Source organism: Mobula birostris, chromosome 18, assembly GCF_030028105.1.
Source record: "Mobula birostris isolate sMobBir1 chromosome 18, sMobBir1.hap1, whole genome shotgun sequence".
NCBI classification, from domain to species: domain Eukaryota; kingdom Metazoa; phylum Chordata; class Chondrichthyes; order Myliobatiformes; family Myliobatidae; genus Mobula; species Mobula birostris.
Window position 1 is genome coordinate 58,128,474 of NC_092387.1, and position 14,474 is coordinate 58,142,947.

The 14,474-nt window shown below is 41.5% G+C and overlaps 1 protein-coding gene across 1 annotated transcript in view; it reads left to right on the forward strand.

Moving 5' to 3' along the window:
- LOC140212144 (dual oxidase 2-like) overlaps window positions 1–14,474 on the forward strand; it is a 124,559-nt gene that overhangs the window by 3,759 nt on the left and 106,326 nt on the right. Inside the window, exons 2-6 of the mRNA XM_072282757.1 lie at window positions 1,808–2,062; window positions 5,225–5,308; window positions 8,050–8,214; window positions 10,115–10,302; window positions 12,306–12,507. Of these exons, the coding sequence (XP_072138858.1) occupies window positions 1,993–2,062; window positions 5,225–5,308; window positions 8,050–8,214; window positions 10,115–10,302; window positions 12,306–12,507 (709 nt within the window). The 5' untranslated portion in view covers window positions 1,808–1,992. The remainder of the gene's footprint in view (window positions 1–1,807; window positions 2,063–5,224; window positions 5,309–8,049; window positions 8,215–10,114; window positions 10,303–12,305; window positions 12,508–14,474) is intronic.

Here is a 14,474-nt window from a genome sequence, read left to right on the forward strand (position 1 = left end):
CTCTTCCTAGAGATGCTGCCTGGCCTGCTGCGTTCACCAGTAACTTTGATGTGTGTTGCTTGAATTTCCAGCATCTGCAGATTTCCTTGTGTTTACCTTTGGGACTGAGTCTGATTTGACTTCACTCAAACCCTAAAGAGTGGGAATACACAGGTAAAGTGTGTAGAGTGGCAGAGAGGTCCAGGATAATTAAAACAGACTCAACCTATCCAGATAAGCGCGTATGCATATGCACAGACACCCTAAGCACTCCCGTTTATGCACATACACCCAGTCATTTGGAGATACTTGGATTTAAAGCAGATTTAACTTACTGGATACACAGAGAAAGGAGACGCACGTACACACACACAAAATGAGCACAATTGCACTCTAAGCACACACATGCACACACAAAGCACATGCTCACACTCTAAGTACATACATATATACACACACTAAGAACACACACACTCTAAGCACATACATACATACACACACACACACACACACACACTTAGATTCACTTTACTCACATCCTATTTTTCTCAGCCACCCTTCCTCCTTTGGACTCCCCCCCCCCCCACCCCTGGTTCTCACTACTTCTGTTCCTCCTAGCAACCACTCTGACTCTCCCTCCCCCCTTCACCCCTCATTTTTTTTCTGTTTGCCCCTTTCCCTCTCGATTCCTCAGCAGGTGGAGCTGCTGCCGCAGTGATCCTGGTTCCTCTCTGATCTCCCATGCTGTCCCTGGAAATTGTTCCACCCACACCCCCAATATGTGCTGGTAGATTAAATATCCCAGTGTAGATGGGTGACAGGAGATTCACAGTAGACTATTGGGCATGTCAATAGGTATGTGGGAATCAGACAGCGGGGGTCCTCTGAGAGTCCAGCACAGACTCGATAGGCTGCATGGCCTCTTTCTTTATCATATAACCATATAACAATTACATCACAGAAACAGGCCATCTCGGCCCTTCTAGTCTATGCCAAACTCTTACTCTCACCTAGTCCCACCGACCTGCACTCAGCCCATAACCCTCCATTCCTTTCCTGTCCATATAGCTATCCAATTTGACTTTAAGTGACAACATCGAACCTGCCTCAACCACTTCTGCTGGAAACTCGTTCCACACAGCTACCACTCTCTGAGTAAAGAAGTTCCCCCTCATGTTACCCCTAAACTTTTGCCCTTTAACTCTCAACTCATGTCCTCTTGTTTGAATCTCCCCCACTCTCAATGGAAAAAGCCTATCCACGTCAACTCTATCTATCCCCCTCATAATTTTAAATACCTCCATCAAGTCCCCCCTCAACCTTCTACGTTCCAAAGAATAAAGACCCAACTTGTTCAACCTTTCTCTGTAACTTAGGTGATGAAACCCAGGTAATAGTCTGGTAAATCTTCTCTGTACTCTCTCTATTATAAAAAATAATATGCAAAATAAATTCTTATTAAATTTATTAGAATTAAATGCTGGGAAGGAACATACATTTCCTTAGTAGCTGATTCTCAATAGTCTGGGTTATTCCTATTTTGGAAAGTATATTGGAAAATTAGATCACTGAGGTGAAAAGTGTGTCCTACACAAAAAACAATGAGTCAAAGCATCAAACACAAAATGCTGGGGAAGCTCAGAAGGTCAGACAGCATCTATGGAAATAAATCAACTGTCGACTTTTCCGACCGATACCCTTCCTCAGGGCTGGCAAAGTATCAACTCAGGAGGGGAAGAATTGGTAATTGTTTTGTTCAGGAAACAGACATAAAATAATCCAAACTATTTATAACCCAGCAATGTTGACTCTTTATTCCTCTCCATAGGTGCTGCCGACTTGCTGAGTTCCTCCAGCATTTTTCTGTGTGTTTCTCTGGATTTCCATCATCTGCATCATCTCTTACGCTGTTAAACTAGTTGTAAATTGTTATCAGGATCATTTCTAATTGGAACTGAACAATTCAGAAAAAAACCTCTGGCAAATGTGAAAGAATTAGATCTGGAAAAGAACATGGCACAGACTTTCATCTGCAAAGTGGTAATCACGGTCTGGATTTGCCTCCACTGTCTAACGTTTGTCAGTAAGTAACATTGGCTCCTTATCTAGAAGAGAGACATTTCTATGATGAAGAGCAACATATCCTGCCCATTCTTCCGATATTCCAATCAAGCTCAATCCTTTTCTTTTTATTCTTTATCCTGCATTTTGTTTTCTGTTCAAGTAATTTTAATTTTGCAAATATAACAAACACATCTGAAATTTGTGAGACTGCAGCATGTGACATTGGTGCTTACTGACATCAGAACTTACTGGTGCAATTCTACACTGCCATCATAGGGAGCATCCGCACATCAGTCACTCCTGTCTGGTTTGGCGCAGCATCCTCTCACAATATGAAAACTACAATGAATGTCAGGTCATTGGCTGCAGTCTACCATCACTTCAAGATTTGCATGTGTGCAGGACAATAAAACAGGCAAGAAAAATCATTGCAGACACTACCCACCTTGCAAACTTCCTTTTCGAAAAGCTTCCTTCTGTAACGTGCTATAGGGCTATTAAGACAAATAGTTTACACAGAGTAAACCCAGTAGCCTAAGCCAGTAATTGGACAGAGGTTACTGTTGGTTCAGCAGGTTGCATTCTTGCCCTTCGCTCAGAAAGTTGTTGGTTGGATCATGCACTGGTGACTTAATCATATTTAATCAAAGAAGTGGGCAGGAAAAATCATTACTGACACTTCCCACCCTGCAAATGCTTCTTCCAAAAGCTCCCTTCTAGAAAGTGTGACAGGGCTATTAAAACAAAAGAAATTCACCCCATCTTAAAAGTTTCTTCCTCCAGGTAGTTAATCTGATCAACCATTCTAGTTACCCCTGGTGCACTGCACTGTACCTCCTTTAAACCACTATTACATTGTATATACATGCTAGTATTTATGTATTTATGCACATTTTATTCCATTTCTGTACTTTAATGTCAAACTTTATTTTTATATGATTCTTTATCCTTCATAATTGTTGAATGTTATTTTTGTTGCACTGTGCCCAACGCAACACAGCGTACACCTAATACAAGTAAATGTACGTTCTGTGTGGCGGATAAAGTTGACTCTTAATCTTGTGATCGGTTTAGAGAAGGAACTGATCACATAGGCAAGTGTTTCAAGGACAAAGGGACAGATTTAAATGCAAGGGGAATTTGAACAGAAACATTCTTCACAAGGTAATAAGGAAGTAAATAACTAGAAGTTTCATAGGGATTTTGAGAAGCAATTGAGAGGAAATAATTAGCAGGTTAATGGGGTAAGAGCAAGGAAATTGAATCCTTCTACTAGGAGCCCACATAACATTCAATGGGCTGAGTGGTATCGTTCTTTGTCATTACAATTCTACATAAGGCCGTACATTCTAGCAAACTGTTGTTTTCAGGTAAGTTAGACCTTTTTATAAGGATACATGCACCATGAACAGGGTCAGCATTTAGTGCTCATCCCCAATTTGCCCCCATTTTCTGGGTCACTTCAGGCAGCAGTTAAAGAACAACCCTAGTCCGGTGAATCAGTGAATCAGGAATTACAGTACATATGAACAGGTCAGGGTAAGATGGAAAATTTCCTTCTTGGTGAGACAGCAGCGAACCAGGTGCTTTTTATTTTTGTTTCACAACAACCCAGTAGCTCCTTGGTGGACTTAATTTTGGAATTCTATTTATTACAAAAATTATGGTAATTTAACACCCCCCCCCTCATTAGATACTGGGATTCAAATTCTTATTTAGAAACTCAGTGCAGAACAGGAGAACAGGTCCTTTCTGCCAACAGAGCTGTGCTGCTGAGCAACCCACCTATTTAACGCTGACCTCATCACGGGACAATTTACAATCACTAAACACCCGACTAACTGGTACATCTTTGGACTGTGGGAGGAAACCAGAGCAACTGGGAAAAACCCACTCAGTCATGGGGAGAATGTACAACTCCTGACAGATGGCACCGGAATTTAACTCCAAACTCCGATGCCCCAAGCTGTGACAGTGTTGTACTAACTCCTACGTTACCATGTTGCCCCCAACCTGAGGGAATATAATGACTTTTCTCAATCAAAAGCCATCTGGTCAAACTTGGTCTTCTGCTGTAACTACCAGACACTCAATATGGTTACATAAACACATTGGCCACAAGAGAACTGAAAGTTCGAAGTTCTAACACCAATACATTACTATGTTGCATGCTTACGTTGGGCCTCGTATCTAAGGAAGGGTGTGCTGGCCCAGGAGAAGATCCTGAGGAGGTTTTCAAGAACGATCCCAGGAATAAAAGGCTTTACAAATGAGGAGTGCTTGATGTCTTTGGGCTTGTACATGTTGCAGTTCTGAAGAATGAGTGGGGATCTTGCTCAAACCTACCAAATAGTAGAGTGGGGCGTGGGGAGGATGTTTCTATCTGTAGGAGAGTCTAGCATATGAGAGCACAGCCTCACAATAAACCATGTCCCTTTGGAACTGAACTGAGGAGAAATTTCTTCAGCCAGAGGGTGGTGAATCTGTGGAATTCATTGCCACAGAGGGCTGTAGAGGCCAAGTCATTGGGTATATTTAAGGCATAGACTGATAGGTTCTTGACTGGTAATCAGGCGAAGGATTTCTGGTAGAAGATGGGGGAATGGGATTGAAAAATATCAGCCATGATTAAATGGTGGAGCAGATTCAATGGGCTGAATGGCCCAATTCTACTCCTATATCATATACGCAGAATACAAGGGCAACTTCTGTCCTAATTCAACACTACTGATGGTTCAATGGCTGGATTAAAACCCTGAACTCTTATTTAACCTAGCTGCTGTCTGATTGAGACATGAGAGAACACGAACTTATTAAACTTACTCACTGCAAAAATAGGATTTCCTTCTCCCTGTTTTTACCTGGCCATTCCTATTTGCTTATCTTCTGTTCCTTGCTTCCTGAGCAGATGTTATTACATATGACTAAATGTCAATCTTGTGGATTATATTTTACTAATTGTCAATCTATTTGTGGCATTACTACTTTATGTGTTACGTGTGAATTATGTGTATTGCGTTGTGCACCTTGGCCCAGAGGAATATTGTTTCATTTTGTGGTATACATGTACACAGTCGAATGACAATAAATTTGAACTTACTAGTCCTTCAAATTTTGCACTGCATATGTTTTTCTCATCTGATTAGTGCACCCTTTGATTCACTCTCATATTCCCATTCAGCTGCCCAAAATAACATCAACTGGGAAGTTCAGAGATATGATGGGTGGTACAACAATCTCGCCTACCATAAAAGAGGCTCAGCTGGTAAGACTCACTCTTGCAGTCTTCTCGTATTGCGTTTTCAACTATAAACATAATTATGGTTTATGCCCTCCCTATTAAGTACTGCAAAATATTTTGGTTCGTTATTAATATAAATATCACAATATACAATCTATCTGCGTTTGTACCTGAACAGGATATGTTTACAAAGCACGGCCAAGCATAATACAATTCAAAGGTTTATTGACAGCTTGGATCTCATTGCTTCTGAATCCCTTTTCCTTTACAGTGTCCTGTTATTGTGAGCAATACCTAAATGGCAGCTTCAATGTCATCCAGCCATCAGGAAACTGATAGTGTTGGGCAGAATACTGGTTTAATTAGTTTGTGGTCAAATAAAGTTAATGGAGATTGATACTTGTCCAGGGTGCAAATCTGTACCACCCCATTTTATGGGCTTTCTGAGCAATGTTAACATAGCTTTCTCTAATCAGATTCTCACATTAATTATAGAATGCATGAAGAAAAATCTACCAGGAATTATCAATAGGTTTGACAAAAATGACTATCAAAGCTAGAACATTATTTCCATCAATACTGTCATTATGCAAAGTTCAAAGTAATTTCATTTTCAATGTACAGTACTGTGCAAAAATCTTAATCGCATATATATACCAAGGGTGCCTAAGACTTTTGCACAGTACTATATGTCATGTAATTTGTAGTTTTGCAGCAGCAGTACATTGCAATATGTAATAATAAAACCTATGAATTATAATGAAAGTATATATCTAAAAAAAATGTAATTAAATAAGAAGAGCAAAAAGTAAGAAAAAATAATGGGATAGTGTTCATATAGATAAACAGTACTGAGCAAAACTCTTAGGCACCCTGGCTATATATATGTGTCTAATACTTTTTTGCGCAGTACTGTATATGTCACCATATACTACCCTGAGATTCATTTTCTTGTGGGCATACCCAATAGAACAGAGAAATGCAATAGAATCAAAGAAAAACTATACATAAAGACTGACAATCGATGTGCAAATACAATAGACTGTGCAGATACAAAAAAAAACTGAGAACATGTGTTGTTTTGTAGAGTCCTTGAAAGTGAGTCCATAGAATTATAATGACAGTGATATTGTTTGGAATATTTCTCAATTTATTGCTTCATTCAAAACAGTATTAACATGATATTATAAACATGAGAAAGTATGCTGTTGATTTAGATTATTACTCACACCATTATTAGCATTGTTTACCTTATCATATACATTACTCAGAATGTCACATTGATATCAATAAAACAAAGTACAATCAGCTGTGTTTGATCCTGAACAGAAAACATTATTGTATGCATTACTCAGAATACTATTTATATTATTCAAAACATTGTCCATAATATACTCACATACTTCAAAACATTACTTGCATTACTTCTCACATTGTTCAAGGGGATCAAGCGTCCGCTGGACAAGGAATCTAAAGCATGGTGATGTGGATTGTGGAAAAGGGTGTCCCAAGAATGAAATGAGGAGTAATTCCTTCACCTACAGTGATGTGCGATCTTCTGCCTCAGAAGGCTGTCTCTGTCATTGGTTTGATTCAAACAATGAGGGGAATAGATGTCCAAAGCATTGAGAATCAGACAGGAATTAAATAGCTTGCTGCTGCCATCAAGAAGGAGGCACAGGAGCCTTAGGTACCACACCACCAGGTTCAGGAACAATTATTATCCTTCAGCCATCAGGCTCTTGAATCAGCGTGGAGAGCTTCACTCAGCTCAACACCGAAGTGATTCCACCAACTTGCAATATCATTTATTACATAGTTATTTATCAGTATTATTATTTTTTGTATTCCACAGTTTGTCTTCTTTTGCCCACTGGTTGTTTTACCATCTCTGTGTGTAGCTTTTCATTGATTTCATTGTATCTTCTACCGTGAATGCCTGCAAGAAAATGAATCTCAGGGTAGTACTGTATATGGGTTACATAAATGTACTTTGGTAATACATTTACTGTACTTTGAACAAACTTTTTTGCAGAGACCGGGCATTGTGTAGGATTAGCCATGATCATACTGAATGACGGAGTAAGCCCTTGTGGGTTTGGTGTCCGTTCAGGCACTAGTACATAGAACAGTTGAAGGCCACAGTAATCACTGATTACATGCAATCTCTGCCTTAAGAATCAGGACACAGTTGGTCCCCATATCGGCACAGAAAATGGAACACAGAACAGTACCGCCCAGTATAGGTGTGGTAAATCATATATATATGTTGTAACTGGGTTACCTGTCTGGACATGCCCCTCTGCTGACTGCCCCTGTGGCTCCTCCCACAGACCCCTGAATAAAGGCGATTGTGCCGTTGCTCCTCCTCTCAGTCCAGGGGCAGATACTCAGCATGGTCGAGGTCACATTTTACTGCTAATAAAAGCCTTTCAGTATTTACTTCCAGTCTTTTGGAGTTATTGACAGTGCATCAATAGGGCCTTTGGCCCACAATGTTATCCAGACCTTTTAACTTACTCTGAGATAAATCTAATGCCTAGCCTTCCCTTTTTCTTTCATCCATTTGTCTATCGAAGAGTCTTTTAAATGACTCTAAAGTACTTGTCTGTGTCACCATCCCTGGCAGCATGTTCTGTGCACCCAACACTCTCTGTGTACAAAAGCTACCTCTGACTTCTCTTCTATAGTCTTACCATTCATCAGTGGTAGGCAGGGAGGAACTTTCACTGTGACAATTTTCTGAAAATGTCTTTCATCCACAGGTTCCCCTTTCATGCGCCTAATTCCTGCCAGGTATGCTGATGGTGTTTATCAGGCTTTGGAAGAGCCTGATGTCCCAAATGCGCGCACCATCAGTAATATTATAGCCAACGGATCATCGGGATTTCCGTCTATTAAAAATAACACCGTGCTGAGCATCTTCTTTGGTAAGGATTGTGGGTTGCTGCTCCAAAAATTTCAGGGGCAAAATATAATTAGTCTGTTCATCTACATTAATAAGTAGCAACAACATCTTAACAAGAATACTTATAGGTTGTGTACTTGATGGCCAGAGGAATTTATATTGAATTCATTTCTTTTGCTTGGTTTCTTCAAGTTCTGTCTTTATAGCACTCTTTCTATGTGTGATAGAAGTACAGAGATCAAGTGAGGCAGCTGTTGGGAGTGTGAGGAAACTTCCTCAAATTCCTATGAAGTCTGGCCACTCATGTGCTTGCCAGTATGTGGAGACCAGGATAAATCCTCTCAAATGTCAGCACCCAGGAACTTTTGTATACAATTGGCCTAGTCAATAAGAGACAAGTTAATTCTGAAATGGAATAATCTGTATTTGATATATAGTTGAGGAACTAAGCAGAAGAGATGCTATGGATGTCAGAAAATGGCATTTTTAAAATTTTAATTACTATGTTGAGATACAATGCAGGTTTCCGCCCTTTTGAGCCACGCTGCCTAGCAACCCCTGATTTAACCCTAGCCTAATCACAGGGCAATTTACAATGAACAATTAACCTACCAACTGGTACATCTATGGAATGTGGGAAGAAACTGGATCACTTGGACAAAACCCACGCAGTCATGGGGAGAGCATTCAAACTCCTTACAGAGAGCAGCGGGATTTGAACCTGGGTCACTGGTACTGTGAAGCGTTGTGCTAGCCGTACCGTGCTGCCGCAGGAGAAAGGAAAGATTGTCAAAGTCAAAACCATTGTCGAGTTTATGGTCACACACACATCTACGTGTATGGACAGGGCCAATGAAAAATTTACTTGCAGCAGCATCCCAGGCATATACTATAGAATCTTTAATCAGCATTCGTAAGAGAAACATAAATAAATGAACGGGGTGTTACAGTAATGTAGTGGTTCGCACTTCGCTGTACAGTACAGGTACCAGTGACCCAGGTTCAATTGCTGCTGCTGCCCTTTAAGGAGTTTGTACATTCTCCCTGTGGCTGCATGGGTTTCCACCCACAGTTCAAAGATGTACCGGTTGGCAGGTTAATTGGTTATTGTAAATTGTGCCTTGGTTAGGCCGGGATTAAACCAGGGGATTATTGGGCAGTGCGGCCTCAAGGGCCTGTTTCACATTGTATCTCAATTAATCAATTAATTAAAAATAAATTATAACAATTTTTGCAAGAAAGCCGAATTAGAGCAAAAAAAAGGATAATTTTTAGTGCTAAGTGGTCAAAGTGGTCGTAGTGTTGCTAAACTGTAGTGATTATGGTTGCTCCCGTTGGTTCAAGCACCAAATGGTTGAAGGCAAGCAGCTGTTCTTGGTGGTGTGAGACTTCAAGCCTCTGTACCTCCTGCCTAATGATAGCTGCAAAAGATGGAGCACCAAGATGAATAAGTTGCTGACACAATGCTTCAGATGCCGAGTCTTCCAGCTTTGTAGAACCGACCAGTTACAGAGCAGAGAGTGAGTTAAATTCTGTAGGCAGGGTAACGAGCATTAATACCAAGCTTGTCTTTGTGACTTCTTCCCTATACCTTTGCAAGTCAAGAAATTAGATATACAGCACAAAAAGTCTAGAATCTTTATGAAACAGTAGTCCAACAAGATTGAGACTTGGTCCTCTGTGGGTTCAGACAAGCACTGCCATTCCATTTCAAATGAGGGATGTCACAATTAGGACCAGAAGGCCATATGATATAAGAGCTGAATTAGACCATTTGGCCCATCGGGTCTGATCCACCACTTCATTGTGGCTGATTCGTTTTCCCTCTCAGCCCAATCTCTTGCCTTCTCCCCAAACCTCTCCATGCCCTGACCAGTCAAGGTTAAGCAACTACTGTTGTATTCTTTTCCAAACTTGTACAGGATATCATCTGTTGAGTGAGATTTTGGATACAAAGCACCCAGCGTGTCCCCCTGAATTCCTCGATGTCCCAGTCCCACCTGGCGATTCCGTCTTTGACCCCAATGGAACGAAGAGTGCGAGGTTACTCTTTCAGCGAAAGGGATGGGACAAGAGTTCGGGACACAGCCCCAGCAATCCAAGGATACAGGTAATGGGATGAGGAGAGAGGGATATTAGCTCCTGTAAATGTCCATTATGGGTGATGGTGAACCAGTGTACCAATGTTAATGAGTATGCTCTGTTGCCTACATCACCGCAGTCCCTCCAAACCACAATGTACAGTTTATCTGTGGAGAAACTCCCTTGCCAAAATCCTGCACTTAATCAGCAAAGGACTGAGCTAATTTAGGACTTCTTATGATGTTACTGAGTCACATTTAGAGCCCCAAAGCAGCTTTGCTCACAGAGCTGCTGAGAAAGCCTTTCATAAACGCAATAGATTTTGTAGATGCTGGAGATCTTGAACGACAGAAACAAAATGCTGGAGGAATTCAGCAGGTCAGGCAGCATCTATGGGGCGGGGGGGAATAAAAGGTAAACGTTATGGACTGAGGTCCTTCATCAGGACTGGAAAGAGAGGGGCAGAAGCCAGAATAAGAAAGTGGCGGGAGTGGGATGAGTACAAGCTGGCAGGGTAGACTTGAAACCAGGCGGGGGTTAAAGTGGATAGGTGGGGGAGGGGGGATGAAGAAAGACGATGGGGGGGTGATAGTTGTAAGTGGCAAAGGGCTGAAGAGGAAGGAATCTGATGGGGAGGCCAGTGGACCATGGAAAAAAGTGAAGGAGGAAGGGAACCAGTGGGAGTTGATGGGCAAGTGAGGAGAAGGGGTAAGAGGGTAAACCGATTGGTGAATGGAAGAAGAGAGAAGGAAGAAGGAGCAAAAATTTCCAGAAGTTAGACAAATCAATACTCATGCCACTAAGTTGGATACTACCCAGAAGGAATATGACGTGTTGTTTCGCCAGTGGGATACAATAGTTGACCCCGACAGGTGAAGTGTTGCCCCATCTCAAAGGTGTGTTTGGGCCCCTGTGTGGAGGTGTAGCACTTGTCACGCTTGCAGGGATATGAATCAGGAGAGAGATCGGTGTGGATAGATGTGTGGGTAAGTGAGTCAAGAGTGAAGAAGGAAACCTTTGACTGACAGCAAAGCCAGACCCTCTCAACAAAACTGTCAAAGCTTAGAAATATCCCAGACATTCAAAGGCATTCAGAAACTATTGACAATGAAACAATTAAATCTTCTTTTAAAGAAGAACTTCCAAATTGCATAAATAATTGTAAGCATTACTGCAGGCACAATAATTAAAAATATTCAATTAACCTTACCACCCCTCTTCCTCACTTCTATTGACTCTAGGTTGAGGTTGAGGCAGGTTCGATGTTGTCGTTTAAAGTAAAATTGGATAGCTATATGGACAGGAAAGGAATGGAGGGTTATGGGCTGAGTGCAGGTCGGTGGGACTAGGTGAGAGTAAGAGTTCGGCACGGAGTAGAAGGGCCGAGATGGCCTGTTTCCATGCTGTAATTGTTACATGGTTAGACTCAGTGGCCACTTTATTAGATATCTCCCATACCTAATAAAATGGCAAACAAGTGTATGCTCATGGTCTCCTGCTGCTGTAGCCTGTCCACTTCAAGGTTTGAAATGTTATGTGTGCAGAGATGCTCTTCTGCACACCACTGTTGTGATGCATGGCTATTTGAGTTATTGTCGCCTTTGTTGTCTTGAACCAATCTGGCCATCCTCCTCTGATCTCTCCCATTAGCAAGGCATTTTCACCCACATATCGGCCACTCACTGGATGTTTTTTTTTCCTCAGGAGATCAGTAGTTTTGAGATACTTAAAAACCCCATCCTAGCACCAACAGCCATTCCACAGCCTGAGTCATTTTTCTCCATTCTGATGTTAGGTCTGAACAACAACTGAACCTCTTGACTACGCCTGCATGCTTTTATGCATTAGTTGCTGCCACATGATTAGCTGATTAGGTATTTACATTAACGAGCAGGTGTACAGGATCTACCTAACAAAGTGGTCACTGAGTGTATGTTGAAATGAGTAGGAACACTAGTCCCCATGAAGGATTCAGGAGCACAATGCACACCTAATAAACTGTTTGTCTCATCTGCTGTTGCTCTTCAACAGATCAATGAAGCGACTGCCTGGATCGATGGGAGCTCCATCTATGGATCATATCACTCCTGGTGTGATGAATTGCGGAGTTTCTCTGATGGCCGGCTGGCTTCTGGTTCTGATCCTCGGCTTCCCAAGCCAAGCACCGGAGAGCTGCTGATGTGGAATCACCCTGACCCCTCTAATGGAGACACGGGGCTTCGAGGATTTTATGGTGAATCCCTAACATTGAACTCACTTGGTTTTAACAGTGGTTAGGTGATTAGATTCTATTCTTTATTGGAATTGGGCATGGTTAGTGTTATATCAAAATAATCAGTGTAAGTGGGCTTTATTCCCTAGAACAGCCTAGGCGAATGAGAATGAGGGGAGATTTGATAGAGGTACAAAATTTTAAGGGGTATAGAAAGTGTTCAGATGGTTCAATTTAATATCAGACAATGTACAGAATACAACCTGAAATCCTCACTCTTCACAGACATCCATGAAACACAGACACAGAGGCCCTTATATTGAATGATAGAAACATCAGAACCCAAAGCCCCCTTTTCTCCCCTCCCATTGCACAATCAACTGCAAGGGAACCTGATCCCTCCCCCCCCCCAATTGCGCCAGCAGAAGCAATGACCCTCCCCCATCCCCGCCGTGCAAGCAATGGCAAAAAACCCTCAGAGAAATCTTGATCCAGAGCCCATCAAAGTACAGTACTACAGTTCCAAAGCAAGCAGGCTTTTTCCACTGAGGTTGAGCAAGACTGGAATTGGGGGTCATGGGTTCAGGGTGAAAGGTGAAATGTTAAAGGGAATATGACAGGGAGCTTCTTCACTCAGAGGATGTTGAATGAGTTGCCAGCATAAGTGGCGGTTATGGGTTCAATATCAACAATTTAACAGAAAATTGGAGAGGTACATGGATGGGAGGGAATGGAAGGCTATGGTCTAGTCACAGATCGATGGGACTAGGCAGGACAATAGTTTGGCACGGACTAGCCGGGTCAAAAGTCCCTTTTCTTTGGTGTAGTGTTCTTTGACTCTCGGTGGTAGATGTGGGTTCAACTGTAAAATTTAAGAGAACTTTTGATATCTACAGTGATGTGAGACATTTAGAGGGATGTGGTCTCGGTGCAGGAAGATGGAACTAGGCAGAAGATCTCCCAATGGAGAGAAAAGTTTTTCTCCACTTTGATCCTTGAAATCAGGTTGGAATGACTAGATGGGCTGAAGGGCCTTATTCTGGTACTCAATGACTATATGGACAGGGCGTAGCAGTTTTTCTTTCTGCTGATGTCTTGACCTCAGTTCATTGTTGTTTGACAAGGTTCAATGTGGAGAATATTTTCTTTTCTCCATTGTGAAGAAGACAAAGTTAGCAGGAGCAGAATTTCTACCTCGTTTACGTCCAGTCATATGAAACACAGGTGGTCTTCCCTCAAATGTATCCAACACATTCACCTCAACCCTGCCCTGAGATGACAAGTTCAACAATCTCATCATCACAGGGTGAAAATGTCCCTTTTGAACTGAATAACCCATTTAGTTTTTTGGCCACGACGTGATATTTGTGGCCTTTAATCTTGCCACCCTCCGGAAGTCCCAAGCCCTTTACCCAGAAATGCACCCTTGCTGGTCGCATTAAATGCATTGCATGGCAGAGAGAACAGAAGTAGAATGAATGGGTGCTTCTGCCTCATCGCATATTTCACTGGACTAGCCAGCAATGACGACAAGATTATTTAAACAAGCCTCGTATAATTCTAGAGCTACAATCCATTCCTGTGTATGAATGCCAGACTATCTCACTATTTTTCCTCTCTCTTTGTGCTATTTATTTTGAAGTTTTCATATATTTCTTACTATAATTTATAGTATATTTTATGTATTGCTGCCGCAAAGCAATGAATTTCATGATAATAGACCTGAATCTGAGTCCACATTCATTCCTCCAGTTTCCTCTCTCTCCACTAATAGTTATTGTTCCTTCTGATCTGTCTAATGTGCTTCTGATGCCATCCATTACAATATTTTATTTTTGGTTTTAATTGTGTTGCTTTCTTATACCATTCTTCAACAATATATTGTATAATTTATGATTAATTTATTTCCTCCTTCTGAAAGTTGTGCCTCTGATGTTATGTGCCCGTGATGTTACTACCAGTAAGTTTGCTATTGCTCCTGTACATAT